The sequence below is a fragment of the Ornithodoros turicata genome, chromosome 4 (genome assembly GCF_037126465.1).
Source record: "Ornithodoros turicata isolate Travis chromosome 4, ASM3712646v1, whole genome shotgun sequence".
Taxonomy (NCBI): Eukaryota; Metazoa; Arthropoda; class Arachnida; order Ixodida; family Argasidae; genus Ornithodoros; species Ornithodoros turicata.
In genome coordinates, this window is record NC_088204.1 from 71,824,927 (window position 1) to 71,838,711 (window position 13,785).

General features: G+C 46.5%; 1 protein-coding gene across 1 annotated transcript in view; it reads left to right on the top strand.

Annotated features, from left to right (window-relative positions):
• The first annotated feature begins 289 nt into the window (after positions 1 to 289).
• LOC135391841 (caskin-2-like) overlaps positions 290 to 13,785 on the top strand; it is a 218,423-nt gene continuing 204,927 nt past the window's right edge. Inside the window, exon 1 of the mRNA XM_064622348.1 lies at positions 290 to 710. Within this exon, the coding sequence (XP_064478418.1) occupies positions 608 to 710 (103 nt within the window). The 5' untranslated portion in view covers positions 290 to 607. The remainder of the gene's footprint in view (positions 711 to 13,785) is intronic.

Here is a 13,785-nt window from a genome sequence, read left to right on the forward strand (position 1 = left end):
CACACCACACCCAGCTGTGGACTCTGCCGGTTCCTCAATTCCACTGCTTGCAAGCATACCACAACATAAGAAAGCAAAAGCGCCAAAATTTCAAGGTCGTTCGTGAACCGAACCGCTTCTGACAAGAAAAATAAAACTGAGCAAAACAAACCGAAATCGCACCGTGCGCTGTCGTCTGCTAGAGTTTCTTGCCCTCCCATTGGACGCTGCTCAAGCGCCCTCGCGTTGCTGGCGCCACGTGGTGAGGGAGGCTACAAACAGGCGCCAGTAATCCGTTGTGATCGTGTGTTCGCAGACGTACCTCACCTCTAGTGCGTTAAGATATCTTGCACTGTGCAATGTTTTTATCAAAACTACATTTTGTCCCTCCCTGAATTGCGAATATGTCTGTCGGATTTTCACTTTGGAATCACTTGAGAGTATCAGGAAGTCCAGGAGTGCGTTGACCGCGAGGGTGGCGAAGTTTTCAAAAGTTTCTGCTACCACGTGCCGCCATTCTTTGAATGCGCCAGCGTGGTTTGTTTACGTTGGAGAACCGTGTTTTGTGCTCTCTACTTACCTTGTGTCCGTATGAAGTGATCCCTTTGACAGTGCGTCGTCTGCTACGATGCTGTCGTCTGCATTTCGGGATAACGAACTTCTGCAGGCCGTGAGGAACGAGGATATCGGAGCGCTGACGAGGATTTTGGCGAAAACAAAAACTCCCAAAAGTAAGTTCTGCACAAAGTTTCTTGTTTCGTCTCCACATATGAAAATGTTGATCGCTTTTTACGACGACCTCGTACAAAGTTGTATGTATGCTATGCGGATATAGAGCGCCTGATCGCTGACCGAGTTATACGCGGTTATGTTGTCTGCAATTGCTGAGTGAAACCAGCAATATTGTTTTAATATATGTTCTGACATACCGGGGTAGCCGTTAATAAGGCCACTGCCTATACGTCCTCCACATACGACGACCCCGACCGTACATTAGTAGCATCAAGATGGGAGTCTTGTAGTCTCAGGGTCGGGTTTATTTGCTCTCATTGCCCCTCCATCCTTGTTGTGCTCAGAGGAGAAGGGAGGTGCCCAGCCCACCCGTCCATTTTTGACGAAGTGGCCGGGGAGGATGTTTGATCCTCTTGTGTCACACGACAGCGATGTTGAGTGCAACAGCTCAGACGGGGCCCGGTAATGAACGTGTGTTTTGTGTATTGCTTTGCGACGAGGCGATGTCCGACGTCTTCTTGAATGTGATTGTCTGTCCGTGCTGGCTTCGCCGTGTTTGATGGGCGTTTGCTGGGAAGAACGGCTCACAGGCGACGAAGTTTTTCCTTTTAGCCGGGGACATTGCTTTTGGTTCCTTAGCGGTGTCATGCACAATGTTCCATTTTCTCAAAGCCAAAAAATTGCGAGACTGTATCAAATGAATAAGAAGTTCGATTGCGCGTCCAATAAAGTTTGAAACAAAGTGTGCGATATTATTGTACATTTAGAATTCATTTTATTCACGCTTACGTGTTTCTGATGGTTAACTAACATAAATTTCATTTGACCTTCACTTTGACAGCTGGTTTTGGTTGTCATCGTATTTAATGATAATTCGCAGGTGCGGTGGGGTCGCACGTGCTGAGACCAACTTATAGTAGCACTGAACTGTGTCGACAGTAACAAACAACGACCACCTTTATTTTAAGATGATGAATGGGAAGTTTCATGGCCAGGGGCGATACTCTACCTCCTTGGTGGTGGTGATGCGGGGAATGAAATGATGAGCCCCTTCACAATAAGGATCGAAGTCCTATGGTATCCAGAAAGGTGAAGGGAACTTTGAGGGCAGAGCGTTGGTGGGCTGGACAGTATCCTGATGGCCTAATGATTAGGAAATCCGGGAGGAAACACGGCGCAACCGACGCCGGGATTCGATCCCGTTCACCTCCCAGTATCCCAGGGGGAGCTGAACCGATTTCGAATCTCCTATAGGAGCATGAGAGAACTGATGTTCTGAGGCTAGAACAACATGGAAGGGACAATCACAAACAAGGCGTGTTAGCTTAGCTCAATTGGTAGAGCCCTGGACCGGTAATCCAGAAGATGTGGGTTCGAGTCCTACAGCGGATTAACCTTTTCAGTGACTTTCAACTTTCATCGTTAATCTCTGGTTTAGGAGCTCTGGTTTTGCGTTGGTCTTCTTCGGATAGCAATATCGCGTGAAGCAACTGCGTAAGACTTTTACACATCTGCATACATTCATCTTCGATAAGGCATATACGTAGTGACCGTACATACGGAGTACATAGGGAATGGTCATCTAATGCCCTTTGACACAAAGGAGTTGAGCATCGATTCCCTATATAGTGTCACGTAGTATTTGATATAGTATTAGCCAGTAGATAGTTTATGGATCGTATTAGGCAGTACGAAAGCCAGCATCTATTACATCCGTGCCACACGGGCAGAAAAAATGACATTATCGCGTAATGTCAGTCGGTCACCGAATGCCATTTCTTACGATAGTCGTACTACACGTCAGATTGGGATGACATTGAACGCGATGATGTCTGTGCGGGTGTCCCACTATCCGCGTAAGAGATGCGGTACTTGAAGAGCGTAAACGTGTTCAGAGAGATTCAAAATACCCAAATATCTCACAAAATGAGAAAATTTCCTTTATTTCATAATCGATAGTCTGGACTCTGTCGGAAAACTGTTGTAATCTTGTCTCTGTCAGCTGGCAGTCTATGCCAAAAGGAGATACGAAAAAAAAAAAAAAGCAATCCTTAACAACGCCAGGCATTTTGCAAAAAATAATGCTCGTTTTCGTGTAATTCATAAAATAATTGCGCGGCGCGCAGTACAGAGTGGCTGTATGGAAGTTTTAAATTGCTCTTGTACCCAGGCATTGGGAGCGCGAGGGCACGCATGTCGTGGGCGAATGAGTTGTTGCGATCTCGTCACGCGGGAACTGTCATTAAGATGAATGTCATTAAATAACTCATTGTACGCACTAAATGCCATTTTTCGTGCCCCTGTGATATAGTTAGTTGATCGTATCATTTACCTTCCGTTCCAACTACTACGACGTTGTCCTGGCGCGGGTCAGTGACCATGGTGTCGCTGGTCGCATGCTATTTCCTTCGCTCATCTCCTTATACCCAAACTCCCACCCATGCAGCGTCGTGCAGTGTCCATTGCATTTGCGGAATGCGCGGTAACTTGTCAGATAGATGTGATCCGAGTCCTTTCCGGAAGAGGAATTTGAAATCGAAGCCCGACATGTGGCACGGCACCCGGAAATTAGAAACCCCCCGAACTTCCAAAGGATGTCCGGCAGAAACGCCCCCCCAAATATCGGGCGATAGTTGATTACTCCGGGGTCCCTTTTCTTCTGCATCGGCTGCGGTCCAACTGCGATAAGGACGTATTGATTTGTATTGCATTCAGTGCCTTTGTTCGGCGTTTTATTGGAAGAGCATGTGGCTGGGGTATACAGCTCGGGATGGGAGCCGATTACAATGATTTCGAGATATAAGTCGAGGGCTTGTCTGATCTATATCGATTGCAGAGCTTGTTGTCGATGGTAACGTGAGATAATTTGTAGCAACAACAGGCGTATGTATGCGGGTTCTACACGCCTGTAATTTTGCGTGCGTGTGTGTTCTGTACTACGCGTGTGTTTTTGTGTCACCACGATGCAACTGCTGCGTGCAGAGACGTGAACAGATGGAGAGGTGTCAGCAGGAAGCAGTGGGAGACAGGGGGGTTAGTGTTCATCCTGGGCCGACTTCAGGGGCAACTATACCGGTTCGCCAGGAAAGTCTGGGCGTACCAAGAGGGGGGCAAGGGGGGGGGGGCGTTGCCCCCTGGAGCCCCAAGGTCGCTTGTGGAAATAGTGCACTCTTTAGTCATAGGTCATAATTATTATACTCAGACGTCACAATAGGAACCTCTGAACACCCACAGAGTCCCCAAGGTCCACCTCCAGAAAAAAGTGGGGGTAGGGGAGGGAGGTTGCACGCTTCCTCCTCTCCCCCGAAAGCACTTTGCCCCCCTTGGAAAAAAATTCTGGAAACGCCCATGGCCGGAAGACCGACATGTGGCGCCCAAAAACAGCACAGAATTGCAATAATAGTCCACTTACAAAACATTACCTCTTTGTCTACACTGCATTCGATAAGTATTACCAAACAGTAAAAGAGAAAAGTACTGAATAGAAAAGTAAAGCAAAGAAGTGACAAACAGAAAAGTAAGCAATCAAAAAGGGGCGTAAAAATTAATACCTGTCGCGACAGTATTAAACAAAATGTATTAAAATAAAGGTGAGGCTATAGCGTTTTTGTGGGTTTATCGCAGGAGGTGGATAATAAGGGGCGTCTCTGCTTCCGACACCATTGCTTATCAGATGAGCGCAGCGCGGAATTGAACGTCCAGCCCATACCGGAGGCCGGATACCAAATTCGTTCTTATCTCCATTCCTATCTCCGACTTTCTCCGAGCCGACGCTATCGCACGGCCTCGCTTATTAATTAACGCAACGACTTTTTCAGATAAATGCCGTCTCTCTCTCTCTCTCTCTCTCTCTCTCCACCATTCTTACGTCCCTCTCCCCACTTTCTGAGTTCAACAAACTCGACGAACATTTCCGCGCGATACAGAAACGTAACGGGACGCGCGCGCGTGTAACGAAGAAGCACGGTTATAGCGATCGGATCCTTGCCCGGAATGCGAACGGCGCTGTGACTGAAAAGTGTGGGAGAGAAAATTGCGGTTACGGTAAGCGGAAACCATTAAGGTCCGCGTAAATGGGAAGAGAATGTGGAGAACGTAAGATGTGTGCGCTATAACGATCTGTGTGTGTGTGTGTGAGAAAGAGAGAGAGTGAAAAAAAAAAGACGTAGATTAAGGGAATGAAAGAAAGCGGTCCCTTTCATCGGAGATAAAGGCTCCTTAATGACTCTGGCTCGCGTTGTTGCTGGGAAACACGCGCCAAGTAGAATACCGGCCTTATCCTCTGTGGGTATGCTAACCCCCTTCGGAATCGTTATAAGAATATTTTCCTCAAATGTCTTCGTTGTTATGCACCGAGTTCTTGGAGCTGAAAGAAACACGCGTTTAGCGGTAATTTGCGAGTGAGTTCTTCCAGCCTCGTGTATCGGAGGTTTCCCGCGCGCGTTAAAAAACTGCAGGTGGTCGAAATTAACCGCGGCACGGGCAGCATTTCGCTGACTCACTTTACATGTGAATCTACTTTCAATTATTATTTTGAGTGAGCTCTGGTGCTACTGCCTACTGCGATTTGGGTCCGGTTTTTTATTTTTATTTTTTTCTGATTCGGTGGGCAAAATTGCTTTTTGCTATTTCGTTCCTAAAAAAGGGCCTTTGTATTTTTCGTTGTATGGCCCTGATTACCTACATCTACGTTATAATATACGGTGGTTTGCAACGCGTGCTCGTTTTATGCGGCCGTTCGACTTAGATTTAATTCCTCATATTAGGTTGATGAGTAGCTGGTTGCAAATTAATCCGTGTACAGTGCAAAATGTCCATTTTTTGAAACGCACCCATTATTGCCTCATTCCAACTATCCCGAGATTCCATCTTCACGTATTGCGTAAAATGCGTGAATAAGAATGAATGAAAAATACGCGCGTGCGTATATTCGTAACTTCACGCGTCTATGAGGTTTAATAAGACCGCGGTGTGTATTAGTTGTGAAGATCGAGCGAGAAATCGCCGTCTCGCTGATCTCTGCGACCTTTGAGAATCTCGCTTTCAAGATGACTGACTTCGCAACCAGTGGAAAGCGGAAAAATAGATGAAAATATAAAACAATACACAAAACGGAAATTTTGCGCTTGAGGAAAATTGCACAAAATATAGAGCTCTGTGTTTCGAAATATCCTTCCAAAACAGTTACTGCGTATATCGACAAAAACAGGAAACAAATGCCTACCTTGGAGTAGGTTTACACGAAAGGTGTGTCAGCCTATTTGTGTGGCGACTTGCGGCAGGGTAGCCGACCACCTCGGGTCCTTTGACGTGCGCCGGAAATATCCGACACACGGCGCTGGAAGCGATGTTTACCCTCATCGCTGATTTGAGTCTCGTATGTGTATATAGCCGTCTGTCTCTCTGTGTTTTTCTTCGTTCCTCAAACTCAAGGAAACGTTGCCTTCATCCAATGTTTACTTCTCCCACATCGCTACCGTCCTTGGCCAGGATCGAACCCGCGATATGGGGCTCATCGAGCCACACGTAAATGAAGCTTGGTCAGTCTGGGTGTCGTCTGCTTTGGGTGTCGTCTGCTTGTCGACGATTTGAAACGCGGGCTTGCTGTGGCTGCCCATACGGCTCGCGGCGGCTCTTCCTCGTAGCTATATGATCGCCAAAAGCATGGTAGTGATTGGCGGACTCTTTGTGAGTACGTCACGTCGATTTAGCGGCCAGGCTTTGTTTATCTAGGTGGCGTTGCTTTCCTTTTCTGTTGTCCGCTACAACATTTCTCGCTTGTGCGTGTTTGGGAAGAGAGCTATACTGGAAGCGATATTACGAAGCGAATTCGAGACGTACGGAATTCCTCGTGACCAAATTCAGTTTTTTTCCCGGTTGAGAATTGACTTAGTTACTTTCTAAATCCACTAGGCGACAGTTTCACCCATTACTTTTCACCAGGCGACTTTACTATCTTTACCCACCACACGTGCGCAAGAATCCGCCGTTTCTTCCTGGCAAGCACAAAATGTAAATTTTCCCTAAAAAGGAAGCGTGTGTTTGTCGAGCGGAGAAAGATGTCGAGAGTACCTTAAAATACCCCTCTTTATTTTGTTCCTCCATTCTCCTTTCGTTTTTTTTTTTTTTTCATTTTCAGTACCCGTTAGCGAGACACGTAGCTCCCCTAACGCAATTTATAGGTACTAGCTCTTGGAAAAGCAAACAGCGCCGTTAATTGCGTTGCGCAGTGGGCGTTCACACTGCTCGCTAACGACGTTAAATGTGTTGACCAAAGTCCGGATTGTCTTTGGGGGGGTTAATGCAAGAAGGACGAAAATAGGTTGCGCGGTGGAATGCGAACCCAACGGTGTTTTCCCAAGACCCTGTTGTTACGAAGACGCTTTCATGTGGGTGTGTCACCGCGTAGTTGAAGAACTTGTTCCGATCCAGTGTGGTTTCCTCCGTCGTGTCGCTCTAATGGGACAGATAAGGGCAAACGTATTGGTACGATAAGCATACCCGGCCATTCCGTGCGTTGTAAACTGAAACAGAGTAGTGGAAGAACTTCACTTCGGAGCGCTCCCCGTAAATATATTGCGCTTATCGACAGATTACGGGTCGCAGGAGTGTCTATCAGTTTGCGATAACAACGGCAACTTTATTGTGAGATGATGAATGAGAAGTTTCATCGCCAGGGGGCGATACTCTACCCCATTGCTGGTGGTGATGTGGGGAATGAAATAATGACATTAATATCCCACGGGTGTGGGCTGTAATAGCAAAGTTCGTTCCCTGCTGCCAACCAAGAATGACTTTGACGCGGAGCCCCACAAATTTTACAGTACCACCGCCAGACTGTGTTTGCGGCACGCTGAAACTGTGTAGCCGCCACAGTAACAAAGGAAAAAAAAAAGATTAAAAAGAAGTAGAAAACAGAGAGATGGGACAATAATGCGATTTCATAAGCTATTAAAAATGCTTTCAGTAAGAACTTAATTGTATCAAAAAGAGTAAACAAAATTAAGCTACTGCGTTTGAACATGGTGGTGATCTGAACGATATTACCACAATGCCCAAAGATTCAGCCATTCCTTACAGGGTTTATTCACATGACGTCATCCGCGGGAGATCGCCACTGTCGCTTACAGGCAGATGTGCTACAGTGGCTAGAAGGGCCACTTCTAGCCACTGTAGATGTGCTGCATCGGCCGCCATATTGTAGGTCCCATCCAGTCCGCTACCCATATCGTACTCACCGAATATTTGGTGTTTCAAAGTTATTCTGCTGTGTGATTTGTAGCATATCCAAACAATTTCCATGTTTTCGACGTTAATAGTCATCCAAAAAGCATATGGCAGCGAACGAATGCGGGAACATAACTTCGAGGGACCTACAGTATGGCGGCGAGGTGACGTCGGTGAATAAACCCTATTCGCGTTCACCAGTATTACATCTCATGATTATTACAATTCGCCCGTACGAATATTAATATAACCGAACTTAGACGTCCAGAAGTAAAACATGCGGCAAAAGATAATCGACCCGAACGCGTCTGTCGATGTGTTACCACGTGATCACTGCCAGACACTGTCGAACGACGTTCGTACCAATTAGCTGCACTCGTTAACTGCGCCAACACACAGAGAGAAGGCAGCTCAGTCCTCGTCCTCAGCTCGTCCTCACTCGCTCCATCGGGGTTTTATATGCCCGCCTCGGTGGACAGAGCGGAATAAAATAAAGCTGTACACGCCCCAAAGACAGACGACGTAACGACAGTCGTTAAGTTTTGAAAGTGTAGATGGCGTTGCGCGCGTCAGTCGTTAAAACGCCGTTGTTGGTCCAGTATAAAAGCTCGTGGTAGCCAGCCTTTCTAGGGCTGTAAAGTCTGCGCACGTACTACTGACGTGATAGTGGAAGTTTATTTATTTTTTATCGTCTTATATAGAGGGCGTGTTTGTTTGCTCTCTTCGCGGCGTTTTTTTTTTGTTTTTTTAGTGATGCGGCAGCGGCTCGGTGTTATTGACACGCGGAAATATTCTAATAAAAGAGTAGCCCCAAAGTGTGCGCGGTAGTATATGGTTTATGGGAAGGTATATTTTAACGCCGACGTTTCTTTTTTCTTTATACCGTGACAGGTGAACGTAAAAATTGCTATGAGGCGCGATGTGTGTGTGTTTTCTTTTTATTCCCTTCGCACATGAATGTTTATTTTTCCGGCATGTGAGTATCCCAGCGGCGAAAAGGCGTTCCGTCCTGACTGGGGAGGTGTTCTTCGGTACAGTTCAAGGAGGGGCTCTTGGCGAAGGGAACGCACGTTTTGGAAGTGTGATATAATCCTGAAACAACGCAGCAACGCGAATCACGTAACGGCCGAAAGGTAGCGCTGCGGTTGAAGCGCATGCCTCTTCCCAGAAGCACAGGGACGGCGGCGCGTGTGCTGGTTACTGTAAAGCTGGTTAGGTTCGCGGTGTTAACAATTCGCGAATTCGGATAGCGAATTCGGATTTGCCCGCTTGGAGAGTATATTGCGGTGCGTGAAACATTTCAAAAACAACGCTGAAAACTAAGAAAAAAAAACGCTTAAAATGTTGCAACATTTTATAGTTCTACAACAAATTGCATACGTTGAGACACGTCGAATTCGTGAATTTAATTTGCTGAAAATTCTAATGCCGGTATTTTTCTGCCATCGATACCAATCCATTCGCCTTTCGCATTTCGACCTTAATTTCGCTAAGAAAGAAGAAATAAAATTGTCGCCGGCGAAATTCCCTGAGATTAGGTAATCCTAGACATTATTACTCCTGCGGTATTTCGGATTTCAGTTCTATACACGCCACATATGCTACAGCGAACGGGGGAGACGCAGTTGAATAAGTACGTGGTAAGAACATACGCTAACATGTGTTCCGCATCTTATAAATTATCGTTTGAACAGTTATCGTTTTTGTTTTTATTTCGCGTGCTCCACCCGTAGGCAGGTGGCTACTACAGCTGTCAGACCACGTTTTCTGAAGTGGCGACGTTTTATACGCATTCTCAAGGTGTTGGGCCTGTTAGCTTTTGTGAGGCATAAGCCGTGACGACAGAGCAACGCGTGGTTGATTATACAATGGTGACGTGGAAGCCGCTATTGTTCCATCTCTGATAGCAGCATGAATAATGATGCCGTCTCAAGGGTGTATAGAGGTGTGGAAAACACGAAGTGTGAACATAAGCAAAGTGTCACGTGTGTGTATACGTATGTTTGTAACAATCACATATACTTTCGTTTTGGATTGGCGCGTAATCACCTTCACGATATATCATAGCCGTTTTCGCAGTTATTCGCCTATCACAGCATCCCGGTTGTATATTGCCTTCCACAAATGAATACAATAATATAAATGCAGTGTAGTGCACGTGGAACATTAACATGACTGTAGAAAAAGGAACGCATATACAGAATATGTGTAATCAAGTACGTATAGGATTCAAGCGGACCTTAGCAATAATAATGGGGGGGGGGGGGGAGAGAAGAGTAAGCAGCGTTAGGTGGACTTCGGTGCACTTGTCAGTCCGCCTTTATTCAGGCAACCGCTGACGCGAATATGTCACACATTGTGACAGTCTAAAGCGACCTGAGTGCCCTGTCAATGTTGTCACGTTCCCTGATTTGGAACGACAGCGCACGACCAGGTTGCGCGGAGTTCAGCAGTTCATCTTGCATTCAGTTAAAAAAAAAAGAAAATAAAGAATTCATTCGCAAATAAATATACATAAATAGGAAGAGTTATTCTCCTGCCAAAGCTTTCTTTGTACGGTGAGCTACTATAGGCAGTCTAAGCAGACGACACCCCGCAAACGGCACGCTCTAAGCAGACGGCACATAACAGACGACATTTTCCGACGCGGCGAAAGATTAAAGATGCAAACCAGTGGCGCCGAAATCGAAAACATCCGCGTCTTTGCAGTGCCAGTCTAAACTTTCTACATTATACGCGTGGTTACACAGAGCAGTTTAACGTGCGTGTTTGAGAACCCGCAAAAAGGCTTTCTGATCACCGTGCCTGTCACATCATCGTCTGGATCATCGTCTGCGACCACGCCTGTCTACTACACAGAGACGCTGCTACACGCTCTGAGAGACAACCGCGGTATATACATGCACACGAAATCCACGGGAAATCGTGCACTCGAAAAGGAACAAGCGTACTCGAAGACCCTTCATGCCACGTAGAGCACCGACGGACGATCATATACCGTCCCCCTCCCTCCTGTGGAATGCAAGGGGGCATCATCGTTCCCCACGCCGACCCTTCTGCTATACATTTGTGTCTGTGTGTGTTTTTTTTTTATCGCGCATGGTGTCACTTTTCATTTCCTTCTCGCCACTTTCTTTGTCGTTCCGTGACGCGGCTTCTTCCGCCAGGTTGCGCATTCTGCAGGAAGATTTGCGTGAACCCGAAAAGAAGAAAAGAGAAAATGTTACAACGTGGAACATTTCATATTTTCTGGAGAAGCTTGACTAGCTTGACGACGTTCTAGCCTTGTTATCTGTCGAGCCATGCTCTACTCCAAGAAAATACAGTATGCGCCTGTGTAGTACATGCAACGTCTAAATTAGAGCTGGCTTTTTTTTTTTTGCTTTATTCGTTGCTTCTGTTAGCGAAAAGCGGTTGAATTCCGTTAGTTTGTTTTGGACCTTCCCAACCGTCAGAGAGGCGACTAATTAGTTACGCTTGACACTTTGCGTGAATAAACTAACTCCAGATTTTTACAGACATGAAAAGGCAATCACTTCTTGGCGTTGCCTTTCTGTACAACTCAAGCACCAAAGGCGTATATTCGGCGAAGTACTTTCTACAAGTATAGTGTTGCGAATTGGGAAAAATTAAATGTGCACGACAGTACTGAGGGCGGCATGGGCTTAGCTGTAAGGCAGTACGCGCACATGCCTCGTTGGAAATATTTTTCGATAACTTATTATCGGACCGTAAAGTACTCTGCGAAAGTACTCGTATTCCGTCGCAGAGTGCTCTTTATCCATAATCGTGCGTAGCGAATGCGAACAAGCAAGCTTCTATACCCTGGGTCTGGGATAGCCGTGCCTGGGATCAACCAGGGAAAGTCAAGCCTCCCGCCTTTGGCCATGAGACAGTACTGCCTCGAATTGATGGAAAGGCACAAAGGCCGTGTAGCCATCTTCACCGACGGGTCCACGACTCTATCCGGGTCTGCCTCCGCATTTGTAATACCAGAGCACAAGAGGGACGGCATAGCACGACTGTCTCACAGGACCTCATCGATGACAGCGGAGCTGGTAGCCGTACAGCTAGCCATGACTTACCTTGCCACGCTCGAGCTGCCTGCGCAATGGATAGTGTACTGCGACTCTAAAGCCGGCCTTGAAGCTATCTCATCGTTCTCGGAAAAAGGCCGTACGGCGTCAACAGTACGAGACCTCCTGTTAGGGTATCGCAAGTGCACAGACATCGGTCACGACGTCCTGGCCATATTGGCATTAGTGGTAACGAGAAGGCGGACGAAATGGGGAACATCGCACACCTGTCATCGACAGAATATCTTGTCACGTTTTCGAAGCAGGACATCAAATATCTCCTAAAATCTATGACTGATGACATCCGCAGGACAAAATGGCACCAAGCCGACAGTGTTCCGTCACTGCTGCGCACGCTAGACCCGGAGCTGAATTTTACCATACCTTCAAAAACGCCCAGACACATAGAAACTCTCCTGCATCGTCTACGCCTGAATGTGCCCTATGGTCGCCAGTTTCTTCATAAAGTGGGCAAGATGGACTCGCCCAACTGCCTACTGTGCGGGACAGTGGAAAACACTGAACATATCATCATGCATTGTCCAAAACATGCTGCACAAAGAGGCATCTTGAGGCAGACCCTTGGCCATCTCGACAGCAGGGACTTCAGCATAGAGAAAGTCTTAGGCGTATGGGACGCTAACCACAGGGACGCGGCCTTCAATGCTCTTGTCAATTTCATTGTGAAATCTGGACAAGAAACTCTATACTAGACGGAGCGTGGACATTACTATGATCCTTGATGTGAACGGCGCGCTCGGTCCTGCGTTGTCGCGGTCGAGACGCTCACCCCGGTGAACTTTTGCGGTGCGCTCGCACATTCTGTGGTGCAATCGTACCGTTTCCTTTCTTTTTTCTTTTCTGCTTTGGGGTGTACCGTCTTTCTTTTTTTTTGGGGGTAGCAGAATTCGCTTGCGCGAATTCAACCTCCCCTTGTTATTTTACCAACCACCACCACCACCAAGCAAGCTTCTAAAAAGTAAAATAAAATAAAAAATCGGGAGAGCGCTCAGTCTTGTCCGAGCCATAATGTTTTACATGAAAACGTAACGATCTGCGATTTTAGTGAAGGAAATACAAGTCTTTTATCCATCCATTCATTCAATTCATTAATCATTTATTAATACCAAGAACCGCGCCGTCTGCCATCGCCGCTGCGCCTATGGGGTTCTCCTGGGCTTTTTGGGTTCCACTCTAGACGTCCTTTCCTCTGAATCTCTGATTGCCTTTCGTTCGATTCTGATCACATTTTAGTTTCATATATGCCGACAGTCTGGAAAAATTTTGATATCTTAACTTTGCAAATTTATAAAATTCTGCTTAATGTGTGTTGTATGTAGTAAAGTTTCTTCCGTTGTTGCTGGAAGATGGTCCGTTGATGTAGCTCACAGATCGAAGATATTCCCAAGAGAGGTCCTACGGGCGGTATTCTCGAACAATAACTGGGCATTATTTACATAGTTATTTACATAACTATATACAAGACAATACTACAGCTACTGAAGTCACGGGGCTTTCGCCTCGTCTTCATCAAGTCGTTGCGGCTTCCACACACGAATTTTCATGTGTCCTCCGCTTAAAAGGGTGACATCTGGGACACAACCTCCGCCAGCAAACACCAATCCCAGGAGCCCATGTTCAACTCTTACATATGTTGAAGCTGATATCGCTTAAGATCCAGGTAGAACATTCAAAGCACTCTCCAACGTCATCTCGATCGGCGTCCTAGCTTCACGCGTTCGCGAGATAGACAGCCCGCAATGTACGCGTA